Consider the following 22550-nt stretch of genomic DNA (forward strand, 5'->3'; position numbering starts at 1 on the left):
CATGCGGATCATGTACAGTATAAACGAGCATGAACGTCCTCCTATAAGTGAATTGGTCTGTTAGAATGTGGGAGTGACTTCAAGTTCAGGAAAAGAAAGAAACATCGCCCCTCTCATTTAAGGAATCATAGCGTAGTTTGTGGAGAAAACTGTGAATATAAACTGGCAAATATTTATTTAGTTACTTTTCTTCAAATTGAGCTGTTCTGCAGAGTGATTAAAATGTCACATTTAGAGAAAATCTATTTAAAAAAAACACAATCTTTTTTTCTTGACTTTGCACACGCTTTGCGTTTGATTGAAATGTTCGATTCCACCGCCTTACATGCAGTATACACTCATTTTAAGTGGTCCCTTCAAAACAAGCCAGGTAACATCTGTGTTTATTCAACTGAATCTTTTGTCATTGTCAGAGCTGCTGTAGAGGAATTCTCGTCCTCTCAGAAATAATTAGAGGCCTCCTATCCAGCATTTCTTCACCAAAAAGAAGAAGGCAGTGGTTTGATTTGTCAGCTCCGCTTACATCTGGCTGGACTTCCATCAAATTACAGCAGCAGAGTATTGCTCTAAGATTGAATTGAAAATAAAATAAAATAAAATGAAAAAAAAGAGTCAAAATAACCAAACCTGGTTTCTGAGCCAACAACAACCCGACTGTTTTTAAATTAATTTAAATTATTTTATTTGTTTCTCTTTATATTCTTTTATGTATTTTTAATGCTTCTTACACTCCCTGCTGCAATTCTTTTATTTTATGTGAAGCACTTTGAATTGTTTTGTACATGAATGTGTTATACAAATAAATTTGATTTGATTTGATTTGAAGTCTGAAATGTGTTTGATTCAGCCTGCGCTAACCAATGAGGCGCAAGCTTACTAAATGAGATTAATGGCCTACAATGTCAGAATATTAAGTGTCACAGAGGTGTCTCTTTTAATCTTTTTATCTTATTGAGTTGTGTATTTGCTATTACACTAGCACAAACAAAGGCTCTTTGTCAAATCACCATGGGAACCATAAACAACTGACGATGAGAATGTTTTTATATTTTGAGCCGAAAGACCAGCCTTTATTCATTTCCAAATTTGCCCGATTAAAAATTTTCAAGTGGCATTTCTCTTAATTGCACAGCAATATCGTAATTTTTTGACGATTTTTACCATTTTTTCATCACTTAGTTGTGTTGCCAACGAGAAATCAAACCACCTTTCGAGACTGCAAAATGTCTAATCAAACTGACAGACTATTCTAAGTGGCAAGTAATATTAAAGCAGAGTTTAAGGATGTGGAGGAAGGCAGTTGCCTGCCCTCCATCATCATCGTTGCCCTGGTTACAGGGGGAGACAGGCGTGGTCCAGAGAGGTGTACTGCGACGCAAGTTCAACACATCCTGCTGTCTTGATTCCCAGCTGGACACAACCTGAACAATTATTCAGAGACAACATATACTACGACGGTGGTTCTGATCGTCCCCCAAGAACCAGACTTCTCTTTAGGTGTTTTATGTGTCATTTCACTCTTCTTTGGCACAAAATACAAAGGTCAGCTGACAAAAACTGTAAGTTGTACAAAGTAGTGAGTCAATATCTGCCTGCTGCTTCTATCGGGCTACAAAAAGCGCTTAAACTTTTAACTTAATACTCAGAAAGGGCATTTAAGTCTGACACTGTCTCATAAAAAGCGCAGGAATCATCTAGGTCTCAAACCAAATCAAAATGAAACTAATTTCATAGTTTGAATAGGATCTAACAGCAATTAGATGAACTTATATTTCAAACTCTGTTCAGTCCAATATAAGCCATTTAATTATAGGTTGTTGGTTGTATGTAAAACCAGTAGGTGGCGGTATAACGTTGCTGAAGCTGATATCAAGGAAAACGATACCTTAACAGGAACTCTTCTCAAGATGGTCGCAATACACCCAGCTAGCCGTGCTTGCTGGAAAGGGAATTTATTTGTTCCTTTAAAATAAAGTAATAAACGTGACATGCTGTAGACTTGTCAGCTAATCGGGACAAATCGGGCACAACTAATTTTGATTGGCATTGTTTGTTTTACTGTAACTTTCAGTAAGACTTTCAGTTCAGGTTGCTAACGAGTTCACAGGTTAAATGCAGAAAAGATGTACTTGTATTTGTATTTGTATAAAGATTTGATCAAAGTCTAAATTTAAAGACTGACTTTTATGATGATGGGTAAATTGTTGATTTTCCGTCAGATACATGGTGAAGCCAACTTTTATTCAACATCAAGAGAGCAAGTTTTTTATCATTTAGCAATCAGTTTAGCATTAGTTACCATGGTAATCAGCCGGTAAAATAGAGCCAAAATATGTGGCTCAAAATATTTGACTTTGAGCTCAACAAACCTCACTAAGCCTCCGATTTCGCTCACATTCCTCTGCCCTTGTGGATGTCTCATAAATTGCACTGAAAGGTTATATCATGTAACATACCAAAGTTAAGTAGTAGACTCAACTCATGTTAAAGAGAAGGGAGGTATAGATATATGTACATGAGCCCACAAATGGACAAAATTGTTAGCCAACCATAAACTATCAGATTAACTGCTAAGTATCTACTGCAACAGGTGGCTTCAAGAAAAACTCTATTACACACTTAGGGGGAACATTGCATTGTGTATATGTATTTATCATGATGATCAAAGAAGTTCAGAGATAACTTACAAAGTAGGATCTGAAAACGGTTTGTTATCCAGTATTTCAGTTTGGTTTTAGAAACAAAAAATTGGAAAAACAGGTCGATCGTTTTGTTTGATTTCTTTCCAGTTTTCATTTTAACTGGAAAATAGAATGAACACGATACACTGACTGAATTCAGACAGTGAAATTCTCATGGTCTTAACCCCCCAAAAAACCTCCCTTTGTGTCTGAGTACCTGGTCCAGCAGCACAACTGACGACTTGATAATTTCTCTCCACTTCTGCAGCTCGGCGTCATGATAACGCTGCTGCGCCTCCAGGAGCTGGGCCCACTCCATCTGCGTCTGAGGCAGTTTACTGGGAAGTACACACACACACACACACACACACACACACACACACACACACACACACACACACACACACACACACACACACACACACACACACACACACACACACACACACACACAGTCAACATCAGGGTGAAGCCACTGGAGCATGATTTCCATTCAGAGGGACTGCCAATAAACAGTTTGGTAAATTGTTTCAGTAAGCCCAGAGCTATTCAGGGGTAATTTTAGAAACTCAGTGTTTTCCTGTCACGTGAATGCCCATATGGATATAGTTTAGTCTGTATGTCTGAGAGAGGGTGTGAGTGCATGTGTGCAACTGTGTAGACAGCATTTGGTGCCAAGAACTGCAACAGAACTCTGTTCCCTCCCATTTTTCGGGGATTAAGTTTTTGTACCCCTGAAGCCCTTTAATCATCTTGAATTGCAATAAAAAAGAGTTTTGTAGATGATAAGTAACAAGAACATGTAGAATGTGAATCTGTGCCTGTGTACCTCTCCTGAAGCCGAAGACTTTGCCAGGTTGTTAAGGACTGTGCAGAGTACTCCAGCATCCACAGCTTGTAGAAAAGCATCATGTTGAGGAACACCAGCAGGACCAGGCTGAAGGAGGGCAGGAGAGAAGTAAAGTCAACGCTTTTTTATGAAGCTCTGGGTTTAGATTTCAGGAACTCACTTGAAGCACGTGGCACATAAATGATGCGATGCAAATATTTTAGAAACATGCATATATGGCACTACTGGCTCATCACAAAACATATATATACCTGAGACAGATCCTAGCGATAGCAATGAAAGAAGAGGAGAGAGGAGTTAAACTCGAGAGAAAAACGATGAGATCTTTCAAAAGAACAAAAAATAAATAAAATGATGCAACAAGTAACTCTGAGAGATAAGCATGTGTGGCATTGGTGTGGCATGCCCCAAAGAACAGACCCTGTATGTAGGAACCTCCACATGAATGTGTGCGTGTGTGTGTGTGTGTGTGTGTGTGTGTTGCGTACACAAAACTGATGATGAGCAGCAGTTTGGAGACGCTGTACAGAGCCAGGCCTCCGGGCAGGTGATGGTGTTCTGGACTCTGGTGTCTGGTTTGCGTGGAGCCGGCCACTTGTTTGATCCTCTGAATTACTTCCTCATCCGTCGGCGTGGTAACAGGGCTGAGGGCCTCGTCCAGATGTTGGCTGCGCATGTGTGGAAGCGGCCTCTTCTTCCGCCTGACCGTGGAGTTCTTAACCACCTTGGCCTTTGGGGACAGCTGGTGTGCTTCTGTCAGTATCTCCTCCAGCTTGGACAACTCGAGCTCTGATGGTGGAAAAAACACTTTGGTCACATATCCGTGTCACACCTCACTGAAGGGCAGGACTGGACTGAAAACAAACTGTTTGACTGCAGGTAATGATTGTATGTTTTTTTTTAAACATTTAGCAGTAAGAGAACAATTTTCATTTCAATCTTACTAATACTCAGTTTTATTTATATAACAACAATACACAACAAAGGCAGATTTACACAAGCTGATAGTCATTCTCTTCGAACAAACGCTTTAAAACAAGCGGCTGAGAAAAGAAAAAGAAAAAAAGAAAAGGCTTACAGCCACTAGTGGCTGTGCATGTCAGTCTGTTGTGAATAACCCCTTTGACTCTGCTTCTTTTACTACGTGAAAGCCCTCATTCAGAACTGGTGCCTGCAGTTGGCCTCTGCTGGTCTTTCACCTTTACGACTCTGGCGTCCAGTCCCACGCTCCAAGCCATCAACTGCCCGTGGTGTTTAAAAAGTGCAGCGAACTTATCAGCTGGGATTTAATGTCGGCAGCCATGCTCTGTGCTGTTTGTCTTGTTTTGTAATCTCATTAGTGTATAATTGTCTTGGTGTCTCTCTGCAATCACTTGTTGGCAGTTACTTGTAGTTTAGTTGAAATCTTTATCGGCTTTGTTGATAGTTGTGTAAAGAGGCCTCTGTGATTGTCGGGAGACGAGGCCAGGCTTGAACTCCCACTTGAACATTCTCATGCATGTTTGGAGAGTACAGCTACTTCTTTCTGTTTTACATTGGACAAATGAATTGTGATGCACTGCTCTTCTCATTTAGCTTTTTATTAATCTAAGTCACAGAGTGGTACACAGCTTTCCCAAACCTGGTTTAATGGGGTCCTCTCAGGTGCTACAGTTGTCAAATCACATAAGAAAGTCCCGCTCCCAATAGTTATTAAACCTCTAAAACTGGCCTGGGCTGCGAGTCTACACCTTCTTCCTCAATCAGTTAATTGGGATCTATGAATATGATGACTTGTGCCTCTGCCTGACAGCAGATGTTTACTTTGACTATTAAAGGCTGCAGCCTGTTCTTTGTACCACAGAGCGTCTATCAGGGAGTGGAAGCTAAAAACTACAATTTAATTTGCACATGGACATATCCGAATGATGATGTACTGTATTCAATTTGTTGGGCTTTCAAATATATTAGAAATGTACCGCTGCTAAGTGGCAGTTACCAAAACGTCACCTTTCTGACACCGGATGTGGTGCTCTACAGATCAATAGCTCAAATTCCAAGCCATAACATTGATGGCTGTTGCCTGTGACATCTCTTGTAACGCACAAAACGCATCTTATGGACGTGTTCAGGTTAAAAGCTTGATTATTAGCAGAGGAGGTCTTAAAGCGTTGCACCAGTATGGGACGACTGGTGACCAGTACAAATGGGCAAACGAAAGCAGAAGTTTACCAAGATGGCGGAAGTTCTCTTCAAGCCCACTCCAGAAGTTTTTCTCTATGAAGCCTTTCACCAGCCCCCACGGCTGTTTCCTGTAACGCAGCTCTGTTGATACCCTGAGAGACGGAAAATGTATTCATACAACATGAAGGCGTTTCAAGTAGGAAATGGTGCTGGATATAAAGAGGTAAAACACAAATGCAAAATGGACAAAAGATTTCAAGCTAGGACATGTCTAAGTAAAACTTGACCTAGTCTCACTCACCGTAACCGACACTTATTCTTGGCCACCCGTGTGAGCATGTAGCGGTTGAGAGTGTAGAAATAATCGTGGTAGGGCACGTCGTGTGTGATGACCTCAGCATCGATAATGTAACACTCACTCTCCTGACTGGCTTTGTACAGAGTCTGTAAAATCAGCAAAATGTGGTTTAATCGTTTAGAAGAGCAAAGCTTAAACAGACAAAACTGGATCGGGTTTGCTTGAGCTGACTTCACCTGTGTCTCTGTGACAGTGGCTGTTTTAGGTGCCAGGGGATTGGAGAGGGAGATGGTGTACATGATCTCTCTGGTCTGGTTCCCAGCCTCCTCTTTCTTCCATGGGTGGTAAACCACATCTGCACGGGAAAATTGATTTTTTTTTTATATAGCACCATTGCCCTGGAGGTCAGACAGAAAGATAAATGGAGCACCGGCAACAATGTAGGGCGCACTGACCTGAGAATCGCCTCTGCTCCATGAAGTCACTCATAAACTGAGACTCTGTGAAGAGGATATCATAAAGCTTGTCCACACTGAACTTGTACACCTCGTTGATATGCTGCCTGCCGTTCAGATCCTCATGGAAGGCCTGTACCTCACCTACATTGCAAAAAAACACAAAAAATACGACATGATCCTCACCCGTTCCTCTATTTGATCCTGTTATGACCAGGGAAATCAGTCCCAGTTCAGTGTATACGGAGCAGTTACCCTCGTCGTGGGTTTCTGAGGAGTCACTGAGCTCAGTGGGGATGTCTTCGTTGTCGTTAAAGTCCAGTGACGGTGAAGGGACAGGACCACCAGGCCCGCTGGTCTCGTTCTTCTCCTCCACCACCAGAGGCAAAGCCAACAGCTCACCATCTGGGAGGCAGTCTGCAAATTCCTCGGCTGGGAGTTCAAACTGAGGGAAAGCAGTGACACAGGAATTGATCATCCACGATATTCCATGTTAAATCTTGTCAAGCACATTTTCCCAGAAGTTATTCTGACCCGGTGAAGTGTTGAACTAAACTTGGCGGAGCTCCCTCTAAATACTGTGAGTGTTGTGCGGGAAGACATTATGTAACTTACTGTGATGGGTGTGTCATGGTTGCCAGGGCTTGTGATGGTGCTGTTTGGAACAACCTTCTTATGCAGCAGAGGAGGGCTCCCATCAGGCTTGGCCTCTGCACTGTTTTTTGTCAAGTTGTCATTGTTGATCTCATTTTCCTCATTGGGAATCTCTTCACTGAACCTGAGGGTGACAGGTAACAGTTATAGTGGAGAAGTGTACTCTTGAATGAGCTTCTTCTTACACATAAAGTATGTTCAGTGTTAGTGTTTACAGACCTTTTTAAAACACGATTTGGCTTCCTCGAGTTATTTGGTCGATGAGCATTGTTTGACATGCATCGAGATACACATCAAAGATGCTCAATCCAAGTGCAAGGTGGGCGTTTTTTTTAGATTTCATTTGCATGTTTTAAACAATTCTGTAGCAGGCCAGGAACAAGACAAGAGCTACACTTTTATTAGATCTTGACCCTGTTCCTGTTTACCACCCAGCTTTCAGCTGGATTGGCTGTTATTTATTCAACACATTCTCATTTTCAACTTGTCAAATACAAATGCTTCGTCAATAGTCCTTTGCAACAGTTTTCAACATACTGAGTATTCCTCTACTGCACCAAATGTAAACCATGACAGGAAAGTGGTATTCCACAGTGCAGGCTCATCTCCAACTCTCACGGATTGAGTTAGGAGTTCGAAGGTAAGGAGGTGTCTATCGCCACGTTCCCAAGTAGGAGACTTGTGTTCAAGTCCAGTCTTGGCATCGCTGTTTTTGTTAACTTCTTTTTTTGTCCTAATTTTGACTTTATTCACTCTATCATTCTATTCCTTCGTTATTCATCCCTCCATGAGACCTGTTGCCACTGATTTTGAGTCCAGTTCTTGTGTCATTTGGCATACCTCTTTTCTCCCTTCCTTAGGAATGGCTTCTTTACAGCCACCCTTCCATGGAGACCATTTCTGATCAGGTTTTGACCTATAGTCGATGGATCAACTAAAGGTAAAGATCCATCTCCCAGGTCCTTTGTCGAGTGGTCTGATCTGTTTTCTAAGTTGTCGGTTATGTGTAGACACGACACTAGTTCCCCTTTCAGTTTAGGTGCCTTTTTTTTAAGGCCTGAATGATTCAGAAGTTATTGTTGAATAGTTTAACAGAAAAGGAAAAAAAAAACACTTTCCTCTGAAAATGGCCAGGTACATGAATGGACTGAAGCTCAGTAAAAAGCAGCCAATGTCCAATGAAAAACTCAGAAAGAGCTTCAGAAAGCCCGGAGAACTGTCGCTCTAGACGACTTTAAAAGATTACAAGAATGTCTGACACCTGAGACGCAAAACACAAATGAATGAGGAATGGCTTGAAACTTTTGCACAGACCTGTAGGTCTATCCAGTTAAATCAAATGATGGTCAACACTAATACTAAATGTTTGGGAAACAAGTAAAAAGGTCTCCACTTCAGTTGGGGAGGCTCACTGCTCTGTTCCATGATCACAAACAGTAGCAAACCCAAGAATGTGCGGTAGACCAAACTGATTTAAACCACATTTCTGAGTTACTTTTGGCAGTTTTATCAAAAAACCTAAATCACAACAGTGATCTTTGAAAAACTCAAGACTGAATTTAATCTTTGAAGACTTTTCCAGTTCCTTTGCAATATCCAACCCATCTGGTAAACCAAGAAGGTTAAAAGAAACCCTTGAAATTGTCTGATGCACTGTGCAACTGTGGATCTAAATGGATTGCCTATGACTGCTGGAGAGTTTATGCTTGTAAGTGAATGATCATGTGAGTATTACGTGTTAGTGGGCTGACATATCATTTTCTGATTAGGGTAATTAGATAATTGGCTGAAAATGTTTATAATTAGTAACTGATGCAGCAGCGCGAGCAGCCTCACCCCATGGTGTTGAAGTCGTCATCAGGGTGAACATAGTCCTCGTCGTCACTGGTAAGGCCGAGCTCATTGCCATAGCACTGATGAACAAAGTGCCACAGTTCTTTAGGGCACAACGGCTGCAGAAGGCACAGACAAAGCAGACAAGGAATGAGATTTACAAACTTTCCCGTTTGATCGACGTGATCAGTCTCTTAAACATAAAATGAAAGGATACAGTCACAGATCAGCTTTGCTCACCTTGTCTAGCAGCGCATTCTGCCACAGTCTGAACATCATCATGTAGGTCCTGTCTCTGGCTCCAAACGAGGTGAAGAAGTGCTGTGAGGGAGAAAAGGGTAAACATTTATTACTTCAATTATTACAGAAATTAAGGGGGAATTTATCGGTCTAATTCTTCTAGTTTGAGATTTTTTAAATGAGTGAGTTTGAGATGATTGGAATTTTAGAGTCGTTTGTGTATTTTTGGTGGGCGGTATTATCAAGCCAACCATCCTCCAAACACTTATTTTTGACAGGTACACCCCCCCCTACTGGTGAAAATGTTTAATTCACTAATCATCCTGTCAACAGCCATATTTCCCACCTCAAGGCCTTCCAGGTTGGAGCATTTTCAAAGTCGTTGGGAGTTTCTACACTTTACCTTGTCAGTGTCTGTGCAGACCTGGATGGCATTGGGAATGAGGCGAGCGGTCTTCTCTTTCGTCATCGAGCAGATGTCTTTTAGTCGGACTGTCAGCTGCTCGCAAACACACATGAATGCACTTATTTATACATACATATTCACACATGCCCCAATACTGCCAAACAGAAACGTAAAAAAAGTGTTGAGTTTATGGCCATACAAGCGTTTCCCAGCGGAAGATGTTGCTATAGAAACAGATCCAGTTCTCAGAGAGGTAGAGTCGTCCCTGCAGGAGGATGTCCCGTTGAAGAGCGCATGAGTAGTCTGCAAGACAAACAAGTCCAGAAATCTGAGAAAAATGATCGCTGCTCGCACCAAATATCATGGATAGTTACCAAAAACAAGAACTCAGGGATAACTTTTATTATTACTATGAACATAGGGTAAATCATTCATTCTGAGTATGTCCATGAGTAGTTTTGAAATGATATTTTTTCATAAAATGGTCACTCTGACACATACAGTACCCTTCAAATATAACAATAAACCTTAAAATGTTTCATGTTTGTAGTTTTACAGCACAGATCTGAAGCAAACCGGTTCATCTACAAAAAATAGCGGAAAGTTATTTATTTTACTGTGTGCACTCAAGCATCTTTTGAGTCAAATTTTTAAACTCAGATTTAACAGCTTCAAAAGGTCAGGATCAACAGATGATGCCGTTATTTTTTGAAAAATATTTTTTCAGATTATACAAAATGTTTGACCTTCATGACAGATTTTCAAAAATTTCGAAGGGAAATTCAACTGCCAAAAACACAAAAAGTACATGTAGGTGTGAAGGGACTCACTCTGTATCACCTCACAGGAAAACTGTGACCCATGTGATTAGAATTTCTGACCGCACCCACGGACAAATCCTATTTGCTTTTTCAAATAAGGGATCGACTTTCTGTCTGCAGCTACCCTGTTCCTAATTGTAATGCAGTGTGAGAATGACCCAAAACACACCTTTAGACTTTGCAAAAACTACTTGGGGAAGACAGAAGGCTTGCACGCCATCGGCCATTTCGTGGCCTCCTCAGTCACCTGACCCAAACCCCCATAGGATTCGACTGGCAAGAGCTTGAACGAAGGGTTTTGAACCACGCAGCCAAAAAATACAAACCTTCTCTGGGAATGTCTTCGAACTACGTGGGAGACAGCAGCAAGTCGTTCTGAAAAGCTCACTGCTGCTGTGTTCAGAGGTTGCAGAGCTGTGATCAAAACCAAATGTGGCTATATTGAGGACTAAGAGTCTAATGTTTTGACTTGCATTGTTTTCGTTCAGTTTTGTTGCAGTTCTCGACGGTCAATCAAATGTTCAATGTCCAAGATATATTCAGATGTATTTGCTCATTTGGAGGGTCCCGTAAAAAGCAGTTAAGTTCCTTAATTTGAGTATTTGCAGAACTGAAATCAGCCCCAACTGTAAGCACTTTTAAATCCAGGTTAAAAACATTTCTCTTTCGGTGTGCTTATGGTTGAGTTTATATTTTTCTTTTTCTCCTCTTCTTTGATTGCTTTTAACTGTGTTTTAATTTTTATTCAATATTTTCTCTTTAAATTGCTTGTTTTTATGCTGCTTTATGCTGTTCTTTTAAATGCCTTGTCTTTATGTAAAGCACATTGAGTTGCCTGTGGTATGAAATGCGCTACATAAATAAAGATGCCTTGCCTTGCCTATTTCTGTTGTGTGCGCATCCTGTTTGCTAGATGTAAACTCCTCCTCAACAAACAACAAAGTAGTAAGTCAGATGCAGGTTTTTTAAAATTTTTAAAAAAAAAGACATCGCAGACAACGAATCAACTAAACCTGTACCATACTGTAATTAAGGCAGGCTGCTGAGAATGCTCGACAAACACACCTTTAGGTTGTCAGATCCTCAAAAATGTACACGAAAGCTGTCAATCAAAAACAATCTGGATACATTTATAATAATAAGCATTTGCCTGTCCCTTCCCTAATCAGGGAGGATTAATTCTTTTATAATTACTAAAAAGCTGGGTGCACCCAGCCAGTCCTCAGATGGCCTCAGAGTGTGTTTGCCATCCACTCACCCACAATGAGTCTCTCTGTGTCGGGGAGCTGCTTGAAGAGTTTCCTAAAGTCCTCATTGCGCTGCTTGTATGTCGGGCTCAGCACCTGCAGTGACAGGCAGAGTCAGAAACATAGCATACACACACACACGCATACACACACACATACGCACGGATGCTTCCCAAACTCACACTTTCGTCTTCATGCTCATTCACAAGTGTCTCTGCCACACAGCCCGGGTTAATAGTTTCTATGAGCATGTGAGAAAACCTTGTTAAAACCACCCACAGCTTTGATGAGGATGTCTGGTTTCATTTAGCCACATGCTGACTTTCATTCTATGGGGGATTTTGACAGGCTCTGGAAATGGAAAAATAGTGAATGGCAAGCAGAGGAATGTAGCCTGAGTTATCTGTAAGGCTGCATCATTACTGATACTCAGCAACAGCGAGGCTTAAAAAGGCCAATCTCAACAGCGTCAGCAGGGTGCAGATCATTTGACACACATGCTGTCATGACGAGAATGTGGAATTCACAGTGGGAGTTACATTATCAGGTTTGAGTTAGAAAGCAACATGTTTCTGTCAATGGGGCTTTTGTTCGCTGGTAAGGGGCAGGACAGCTGATAAGAGTACACAAACATCATGGTTCAACGTGCTAAAAAAAAATCTTAGTTCTAGGAAAAATATCCTTCAACATCATCCCGCTTCTTGCTTTCCTTGGCTGCGGCGGACTTGATTATTTGCAGTACGAACCTTTGATGTGTAAAACCTCCAAATGTGTGCTAAGTGAGAGCTCTGAGAGCCCCGTGCCAGATGCTTCCCTTCAACAGGAAATGTTCAGGAAATAATAGCTGCCAATACAGTAACAAGAAGTTTACTGACAAAAAGGGAAAAAAAATATTTCTTCGTAGTGGGTCTGGTGGGAAAAAGAACAACATGTTCACCCAAAATTAACAAGCACCTTCCTTGCAAAATAAAGGGAGTTGGAACGCTGAGACACTGATCGGGAGTATCTCCTGCTGCTTTGAGAAATATGAGGTGATGCAAAAAAAAAGAAAAAGAAAAAAAAGCTTCTCTGACAGCTGAAGTGAACCCAGATCACCAACCTTCCCCCACGTCTAGAAACAACCAAACACACACCTACACTGTTGATATAGGAAGTCACTCACATAGTAACCTGATGATCTCTCCTGACAACTGGCCTCTGTGAGCTCCAGCAGAATTCCAACAGCTATGACTCATAACCAAACCAGTGCTTTTATTTAGTGCTGGGGAATTACCACAGAACTATGCTTACAGCAGCGTACAGTAAAGACAAATAGTGAAACAAAGCCGTTTCGCTGATCTTCTCCTGTGGCTTGGTTCTGTTAAAATGAGACAACAAAACAAGCTTCCAGCTCTTGTGCTCTCGCTCTGCTTGTTAACAAGTAGAGGCCAACTTACAGCAGGAATATCCTCTGTGTCCCACTCAGGGTCCTGAAGGTCCGAGGCAGCCCAGCCCCATTCCCAGCCCCATTCCCCTCTAGCTGGACCCTGCAGGAGCCATCCTGCCAACGCCTCATCCAGCTCCAGCACGGCCTCCCACTCCGACATCGTGCAATCATCATCCAGCTCTGCATTCATTGCGCCAGCTCCTTTTTGGCGTCTGAATGGAAGCAGATTTTCCAAAATGTGCCTCCTCTGACGTTGGAGGACTTGTCCGTTGCAGTAGGTTTGGAAAATGAGAGGAGATAGATGGAAAGTCCAGTTGTTTGGGAGCTGCAGTGTCCGCCCCCCTTGGTTTGGGTGCTGTTCTTTTTCAGTGTTGAGAGGTGGACACGGCGCACTCCAGCCACATGATCCTTGTGTTGCTCTGTCGTTCTCTGGCTCTCTCCCGCTTCCTTTCACACACACACAGGGAGAGGAGTTATGGCCGTTGCCCTCTAGTAACCCCGGCCAACAAGTCCTGTATTATCGTGCCATGAGCTTTTTCCTTTTTTTCCCCCGCTAACTCATCTAGTCAGTGTTTGAGCATGTGTGGTGCTGTCCAGGTCTCGAGTGCCTTGTAATTACTCTGTTTACAAGCAGCAAAGAATGAGGAAAGTTTACTTTGTGGAGAGGTCTAATACCAGCACGGAATTAGCTGGAAGGAGAGAAGCGGAGAGGACAAAAACTGGTTTGAAGAAAAGGAAGGAAAAATGTTTTCAGTCTGTTGAAGTATGTCTTGAGTCCATCTCGCTGGCTGCCCAAGTGATTGAATTACAGAGAACAGATGTGAGCATAAACTCCAGTTACCTCCGCCTGGAAAACAACACCATCAATCTTGGCAGGGTCTGCATCGGGTCGCGGGCCACAACTTACACTGCAGAGTCTAGGCAAAGATACTGTAAATAACCGTCTGGTTATCTGTTTCTTGTGTAATAGATATGAAAGGCTGCTTAAATTCACACCAAAGGTAACAAAATGCTGATCGTTGATGAGTTGAAGGCACTTGGCACTTGAGTCTTGACACTGAGGTCATTCATGTACTCCTAACACATAACCGCCCTCTGTCACTCTGGGCAGATGAGAAAGACACAAAGCCGACCGTGCCTATTTTAGAAGACCCTTAAAAAACAATTCATGTGCATGTCCTCCAGCTATTCTTAAGTTGAAACATTTGAGCCGTTTGGAAGGTGGGAATGGTTTTGAAGGTCTGAGCGGCGATGAAATAAAAACGAAGAAAAAACAACTAAAAGCACGAGCTCAAATTTCAGTGCCTCCTGCTGGATGAACCAAATGTGTCCCCGACATTTGCACTCTGGATTTCAGCTGTAAGTCCAACTGTTGGCGTTTTTCCCCCCAGTCCTCGATGAACCAGACGTTCCAGAGACAATCTCAACCAGGAAAAACAGATAGCCTTCGGGAAAAACAGTCTTCAGTCGCAGGTTTCCTAAAAAGCAGAAAAAAAAAGCCTTTGTCCACACTGTAAAGGCCTTTGCGTTATTCGGATAAAATTCAGGGAAAAGATGGTTTGATCTCCAAAATTACTTGTGGTGTTCCAAGCTGAGAGCCATTCTATATTTCCTCTCTTTTCTTTCCATTTTCTCCAATAAATCAAGCAAAGAAAGGGGCCATTGTGACGGATGCAGCGTCCAGAGTTCAGGTGAGCGAATGAGACTTGGGATGAGGTGCGACTGCAGATACACAGCTTGTATTGATTGGGTTAATAATTAACTAGCTGGACAAACAGTAGGCGATGGAGGAGACTGGTACCGTAATCCAGGGTGTGTACTTGAAGGGCTTGTGTTCTCTCTATCAACAATAAACTTATTATATGACTGTTTTCCATTTGGTGAAAAAAATCAGATGAGCTCTAAGGGCATGTGTGTGTCTGAGTGATGAAAGTTTGATGTCTTTTTTTAATCAGTTTTTCCTGTAGATAGCAACTAAGTCAATTCACTGACTGTTTAAAGTAACGATTTTGCTTATCGCGTTGCTTGTTGCTAACTTCCTGAAGCCTGTGGAGTCGATGCAAAACTTGCGTAGATGCAAAGCGAATGAACAGGCCCTTTCAGAGGGCTGCCGTGGAATGGTGGCTCAGAACTCACATCAGGACGATTCAGTGGGGGTTTCTGTGCCGTGGCAGGACACCCATGTTGTATGGCCGTGCGCTTACACACATGCAAAAAAACTGTCTGACATGCAGAACTATAAAAGGTGCAAGACTTTTAGAGTCTGAGTCAAATGAAGTCAATGTATGAGTTGGACATTTTTCACTGACTGATCGAGGTTCAGTTTTAAATAGAATGTATCAGTGTACAAGATGTCAGGAAAACAGCCCTGATATGATGCCCATCTTTAAAAGGTGAAGTCGTCAGTGTGAACCACGCCCTCATTCACACTGCCAACTCCACATGAAGAAAGAAACCTAGATAGTAATATGCCTTTTTGCATATGCAACTATTTGGTCCATTATTTTACTACAGTGAGGTTAAAAACTAGTGCACTTACGAGCACACTTTAGAATTTTAGCTGGTTAGCTTACACTACACTGACTTTTTCCATGTATTTAAAAAAGGATAACACTGTTATTACTCTGTGTAGTTTTTATTGTCAATACATTCTATAAGCAGTCCATAACCATCAGTTTGTGAGTCCTTTTGTCTTAATTTTCTGATTTGTCCAACCCTGTCTTTGGTGCTCAACCCTGCGCCCATTAATTCATATTGAAGGGGCCAAAGATTAAAAACAGGTTGAACACACTGTATAGAGTAGACTGAAACTTTCCTCTTAAACTGAGACTATGCGGGGGCGCTGGGTAGCTCAACCGATAGGGCGAGGCTCAAGGCCCTTGATGCAGCTGGCCCAGGTTCAAATCCTGGCCTGCATGTCATCTCTCTCTCCACCCACTTTCATATCATAATCACTAATGCCCAAAATACCTTTTAAAAAAAAACCTGAGACAATGTAATGTTATTTCTGAAGAAACAAAATATATTTTTAAGCGTAACAAGTTGTATTCATAAGCAATGAGTTATGCTCATTTTGGTGTAAAAATAAACGAGAGCTTAAAGTTGAAGGCTTTCAGCCGTGGACTCCTTTACACAATCCACAACTGAAAATGTCAGGGAACCGGATGGTGCATGTAGAACTGGGTTAATGATTTTTTTTTTGTTAAATCAACCTTTAATTAACCAATTGTCCAGTGAGAGAAAAACTAATTTTTTTCCAAAAGAGACCTGACCAAGATAGTTGCCATATAAACTAACACATTAATAAACAACCTAAAACATACCACGCTTCCTCTACACTGTACCTTATAGAACATGTCACCCAGTGCAAGACAATGGTCTAACTCACTGTTTTTAAAAAAAAAACACGTTTTGGACAACAGTGCTGGTCTGAGTCAGAGAGATATAATAATGAAAGTTTACTCACAGAATTTAAAAAAACCTTACTCATTCAATTAAAGAAACATCGAGTCAAATCTTTATGACCAATGTTTTTACTTGTTTCACTAGGGGAAAAAAGTCTGAGAAAATGGAATTCATTACTCATGTTCTGCTTCACTGACTGCAATAAAAAAAAAAAAAAAAAGGAAAGACAAAGGCATGAGTGACTGTAACAGGCTGCATACAGACTGACTGACTCACCACTGTGACTGCTGCAGATCATCCCCTGACCAGGGATTTATGGCCCAATGAGGTAACTTCAGAGTTAACCCTCAAAGGAAGGTGGTTAGCTTCTGACAGAGTTGCAGTGGTGGTAAGTTATACTGCTCCTGAGCGGGTTGTGTTCAAGATAAGAACTCCACACATGGAAAAACACCAGCTCTTGATCAATCAATTGAATTCTAAAATCTAAAAAAAACAATAAATCTGCAAACGGTTGGTGGGAGGATCTTTTCTCTCTCATGTTACAGATTCTTTAAATCCCGTTTCTTTCCCTGAGCAGCACGAGGGAAACGTACGACCTCAGCACCCTGAGGCATCGTTAATTCTTTAGAAATAAAACTTCAGACAAAAAAAAAAACAAACCTATTTTTTCCCGTTGTCTGTAGACAATCTAATATTCTCTTAAAAAAAAACGTTTTTCAATCACATAAAAATCCTCAATAATATAAATTCTGTGAGTAGACTTAGTAGGATGATTTGATTGAATCGCCAGTTTTATCTTTATGGTTCATATGAAATATCTTAACAACCCATCTTTCATCGACTTTGCCTCTGCTTTAGTCTAGAAATCTATTGCTTATTTCTAATATTGTCTCAGCAGCTTGAAAAAGACTTCAAATTAGATTTGACTTGTTTGAATTTCTGAAATGTGTATGAGAAGATTTTAAAAGTACACGTCAGGATGAGGGCTGATTATCCTGCTGTCTTGCACTGATTGTGCCGGTGAACATGCGCTGACACGAGCTCCATGCTGAATGGTAGGTTAACAGAGCAAATGAGAGAGGTTTATTAGAGCTCGGTGCATTAGGAAGTATTTTAGCAGCTTTCAGGACTCTTTGGATCAAGCCTCTTTAGATCACAACACCAGTTATTAATTTCAATTAACGGTGGAGAGGTCTCAATGTTGTCCACTTACAACACTGAGAATCCAAAGCCAAATGTGTCGGTGACCATGTCGACCAAAACATGGGGAACAGTCAAATTGGAGGGAAACAAGCCTCATTCCCATGGCTCGTCCAGAGGCCCTTGTGATGGTTTGTTGTCTTGTTTAGTACAGTGAAGGGCTCAGTGCACTTGTTACCACCTGTTGCATACCAGAAATAGAAGTTTGAATGGTGACAAGCCTCAGACCACATCTGAGGGCCTTGCAAAACACAAATCCCAATCGCGGCCGATGTGAATTGAATTAAATGCATGAGGCCACTGGCAAAGAAGAAATGCAACTAAGTGGCTTCAGAGAGACAAAAATTTGAAATATGTCTGTTTCAAAACACGAAAGCAACCTCCTGGACTGAGTGGCTTTGCAACGGGGCGGTAACAACACCGAGGGAAGTCAATGGAATGAGAAAACAGGAAGGAGGGATATCAAAATCCCAGCAGTCAGAGAGCAAGAGAAACAGAAAGATATCCGAGGTTGCATTAGAATACAAGTCATGCTTACTCTCAAGATGTGTTGTCTTTCATGCTGGGGAGAAACGGGAAGAGTGTACACACAGGGAATAAAAAACAAAAAAAGAAATAAAATGGGAAAGTTTGCCAAAAAAAACAAAAAAACAAAAAACACACTTCTGGAGAAACTATGGTCTGACACTGACTGGTGCCAAGATCAGCACTCACCCCTGCACTGCCTGTGGGCTTAACCTACATCACAAGGACCCTTTTAGATAATAAGTTGGTTGAAAGTAATTGACAAGAGGCCTTTAGGTGTGTGACGACATGATGGCATTAAACACAGTGCTTGTACGTCACCTTGTGGTGAAAAATAGAACTGCAATACTCAGACTTTGTTGAGTCAATCCTGTCATGAGGAAGAAATCTTTGGCAGAGCATCAAAACACAACCTGCCGCGTTTAAAGTACTACACTTAAGCAGTCTTTCCATTTCCTTGTTTACCTGCATTAGGAGGCCCACCTGCTGCCTTTTTAAGCCCACTAATCCCTGCCTTCAGGACTAGAAACCCACACTAGTGTTTCGGTGATCCAGTAAACAGGGTCACGGACAACAACCTTTCATTTCCCCAGCAGGACACTCCCAGGAGTCACATGCATGGCATAAACACACACCAGCACACACACAGTTTTAATGATGAACGTCCAATACACTCACACCACACACTCGCAATTATAATGTAGATAGAAATCAAGGTGTGACTTACGTTGTACCAACTTTGGCTTTTCTGTGGAAAGAGAGAGAAAGAGGATGCGTTCAAGCAGGTCTGTGGACTAATACAGACACATAGAGAACGTGACACAAAGTCATCCTTTTTAATAACAGGTTACAGCTGGTGTGAAAGCCAACACTATCATCATGGTGATGTGAAAAAAAAAACTCAGGGTGAAACTCTTACCAGTTTATCCGTTAGGGTAATTAGGAGAAAAGTGACCTTCAACTTCAACTCATAGTTGGCTTGTATACAAAATGATGGCTTTATCAACAAGAACAGCAGTAGGTTGGTGTTTATCTTTGAAAATGATTCAATTACTTTTCTTGTATGAGAGTTTGAAATGACATTGTATAACCGTCATGTGAAAAAGTTTCACCGACATGGAAACACAAGGTTCTCTACCACATGAAATCATTTTCAATGGGCAACTCTTTACTTTCACGTGCTATAATTTATCATTACGTCCGCCGCCCATCCAATTTGTTACAGTTTTCCAACAGCAGAGGGCAGCAGACAGGTCTTATGACACTGAACACACTATTACACTGTTTTCCAGCCACATAACACACAATTTCCACTCTATGAGCAAAAAATCCCAGCGAGGAAGCATGCAGGTGATCATTCAAGGGGTGAAACAAAGAAGAGGGTGTTCAGGCGGAGAAACGGGGGAATTATGGGAGGAAAAATTGCATCATGACATCATTTCAAGTTCAAGTAATGAAAAAGTATGAAGCAGAAATATTTTAGTTTCTCCTAGTTTGCTTTTTTACGATGAACTAAAGTTTAACCCTTTGCAGCAGGACCAGTGCAGTCCACGTGACTGACTTTTGACCCCAGAGATAATCAGCTTTGCGTATGACCTCAAAACATTTACTAAAAGCTAAATGAAGCCCCGCTTATTGCAAATCTCTCCTTGCAAAAACCAGACACACGTCCGAGTTTTCTCTGTGTCAGACAAGGTTCGATAGTTGTCTGCTGTATGTGGTGTTAGCGAGCCGGTGTTAGTGAGCAGAGAGCTGCAGTTGAAAGGACCAAGGCCTGGCAGTGATGATAGCAGAGCTAATGTAGGCTAATCTGATTTGAAGGTGACAGAGACACGAGAGTGGAATTACTTTGAGGCCACTGTCTGGATGTGTGTGCATGTTAGGGCTCTTGTGTTTGAGTTTGTGTGACTGCAGCTGGTGAAATTGTCCCGATTCATACCAGCACTGTTTTCTACAAGGAAATGGATTATTTATGTTGTGATTGCACACGCGGGGGCTGTTTTAAAAGGGAACAGCAGAGAAACAGAAAAATAGACACACAGAGAGACAGAGAGACAGTCACAGAAAAACAAGATGATTTCCAAGTTTTGCTCAGGACTCCTCTGCAATTAAAAGCAGGGGGAGTCCACGTGTGGAGACTAAATGAACAAAATAATCGAAGTTAACCAAATGATTTTGTTTCAACGTCAGCACTCATGCAGGTGTGGGATATTTTTTGCTGACTAAAATGGCTTTATAATAATAATAATAATAATAATAATAATCAATTACATTTGTAAAGCACTTTTCATTTCAAACGGAATCTCAAAGTGCTATGCTGATGGTGGCAGACTACTGGATTGTAGCCACAGCTGCCCTGGGGCACACTGACGGAGGCGAGGCTGCCATGCACCGGCGCCATCGGCCCCTCCGACCACCACCAGCAGGTGGTCAACCTAACATGCATGATTTTTTGGACATGATTTTTGGACATAATGAAGACCGAATTTTACGTTACATTTTTGTTTTGGCAACCGCGATACTGAGTTGGATTGAGCGGGTACAGAAAATGGATGGATGGATTTTTGTTTCCCCAGTTGATCATGAACAATTCCACTATTCTTACTCATATTCTTTTAAAAAATGCACTTATTTGTGTGAAGTTCCAGAGCAAAATCGAAACACTCGATAAACCTACCCCTTTGAGATAAAGACGCAAGTGGAAGATTGCTACTGCAACAGTAAATGTGTGCACTGCTTGAACATACTTCTGCATATGTTCTGCAATGATGCGTTGCACACATGTCTAGATGTTATTGCCTTATCCTGCCATGCGGGGGCAGTCTCAGAAATATGTAGGACAATCTGAGGTGTGGTTTACTGCTGGGGGCTGCACGGTGGTGGTGTGGTTCGCACTGTTAATACTGTCAAGAAGGAGTTTTCTTCCTGGAATCTTAGCGGGGGCCTTTCTGTGTGGAGTTTGCACGTTCTCCCCGTGCATTCGTGGGTTCTGTTCGGTTACTCTGGCTTCCTCCCACCGTAACTGGCGATTCTAAATTGACCCTCGGGGTGAGTGTGCATGGTTGCTTGTCTCGTTTGTCTCCGTGTCAGCCCTGTGATGGATTGACGACCTGTTTAGGGTGTACCCCATCTCTCACCCAATGGCAGCTGGGATACGCTCCAGCCCCCCTGCAACACTTTAATGGATTAAGCGGGTATAGAAAATGCTTGGATGGATGTCGTACTGTTGGTTGTGTTGGTGTGTTATTATTGGTCCTTTAGCTTTCCACTGTTGCAGAAAAGCCATAGTAGCCACAGATTTCCTTTGTGATAGAGTAAAACCAGGTATTGAAATAATGAAAATTGTCCAGCGCAGTTATTGTTTCAAGCAATCAGCATTTTACCAACACTGTTGGTAAAGTTGGTAAAAACACAAGTGGTTTCTAAGTTTTTGGAGGACTGCATGTATATCTGTCTGTGTTGTGTGAATACTTAAAATCCTTCACTCTGTGCAGGGTGAAATAGATGCGGACTATGTGCCACCAAACGAGCCCTAAGCCTAGACAATGCACTCATCAGTGGACTGTCAGTAAAGACCCAACCTCAAAAGCATGTCAGCTTGAGTGAGTGAAGTCAGGACTCAGGTAATCATAAGAGCTACTGGACTTATTCTTGTATCTTGCAGACGTTTCACCTCTCATCTGAAAGGCTTCCTCAGTTCTGGCCTCAGGTATTCTCATGTAAAACACTGAGCCATTCAGAGTTGGCAGTCACACCAGGCTAAGCTCTTGAGGGGAGTGAGTTAATTTGAACTAATCAAGTGATGATGGGTCTCAGTTCCTTCAAGTTCCAGTTGTAAGGGGACTGAAAGTGACTTAACCTGATCTACACCACAGGAGCAGACCTTTCTTGGCACCCTGCATTTTTAACACGTTGCACTGATGCAGTCTTGGAAAATTTGCAAAAGGAAGGTCTTAGTATCACCAATTACAAAAATGACCGGATGGGCTGTGCTCACCACAGTCTGCTTCTCAACAGGAAGAAGGCTCCAACCACCCCAGACCACAGAGTTTTCTGTCATGTGGGGATGACAGTGCAGGAATTCCTTCTTTAAAGTAATACTATGTAACATTTCTACCTTAAAATAACAGCTTGAAAAAAATTGTGCAGCTAGAATGAGTTTTAATATTACGATTGGCCTGTCTCCTATGCCCTTCGGGGGTCTGAGTTGGAATAACTGCGCTATGTAACTTTGCTGGACCGGCCCGGGAGCTGAGCGGAAGTACTTCGACTTGCTTTCTGGCACACCTACCGCAAAAACAAATAGACCCCTCTCACGCTCCCAGGTATAAGGCTAAGCTAGCACA

At 41.9% G+C, this 22550-nt stretch overlaps 1 protein-coding gene across 11 annotated transcripts in view; it reads right to left on the reverse strand.

Annotated features, from left to right (window-relative positions):
* gramd1bb (GRAM domain containing 1Bb) overlaps positions 1–22550 on the reverse strand; it is a 143515-nt gene that overhangs the window by 5038 nt on the left and 115927 nt on the right. For 6 of the 11 annotated variants that reach the window (XM_075473822.1, XM_075473823.1, XM_075473817.1 and 3 more), the window contains 15 exons: positions 18932–18952; positions 11660–11744; positions 9780–9883; positions 9578–9673; positions 9175–9255; positions 8938–9053; positions 7063–7225; positions 6703–6892; positions 6448–6591; positions 6229–6347; positions 5996–6138; positions 5743–5846; positions 4020–4320; positions 3511–3618; positions 2899–3019 (listed from right to left, as the gene is read on the reverse strand). In XM_075473822.1, the coding sequence (XP_075329937.1) occupies positions 2899–3019; positions 3511–3618; positions 4020–4320; positions 5743–5846; positions 5996–6138; positions 6229–6347; positions 6448–6591; positions 6703–6892; positions 7063–7225; positions 8938–9053; positions 9175–9255; positions 9578–9673; positions 9780–9883; positions 11660–11744; positions 18932–18952 (1896 nt within the window). Of the gene's footprint in view, positions 1–2898; positions 3020–3510; positions 3619–4019; positions 4321–5742; positions 5847–5995; positions 6139–6228; positions 6348–6447; positions 6592–6702; positions 6893–7062; positions 7226–8937; positions 9054–9174; positions 9256–9577; positions 9674–9779; positions 9884–11659; positions 11745–18217; positions 18242–18931; positions 18953–22550 lie in introns of all 11 variants that reach the window. The other 5 variants (XM_075473820.1, XM_075473821.1, XM_075473816.1 and 2 more) reach the window with 1 other exon arrangement.

The sequence above is a fragment of the Odontesthes bonariensis genome, chromosome 9, assembly GCF_027942865.1.
Source record: "Odontesthes bonariensis isolate fOdoBon6 chromosome 9, fOdoBon6.hap1, whole genome shotgun sequence".
NCBI classification, from domain to species: domain Eukaryota; kingdom Metazoa; phylum Chordata; class Actinopteri; order Atheriniformes; family Atherinopsidae; genus Odontesthes; species Odontesthes bonariensis.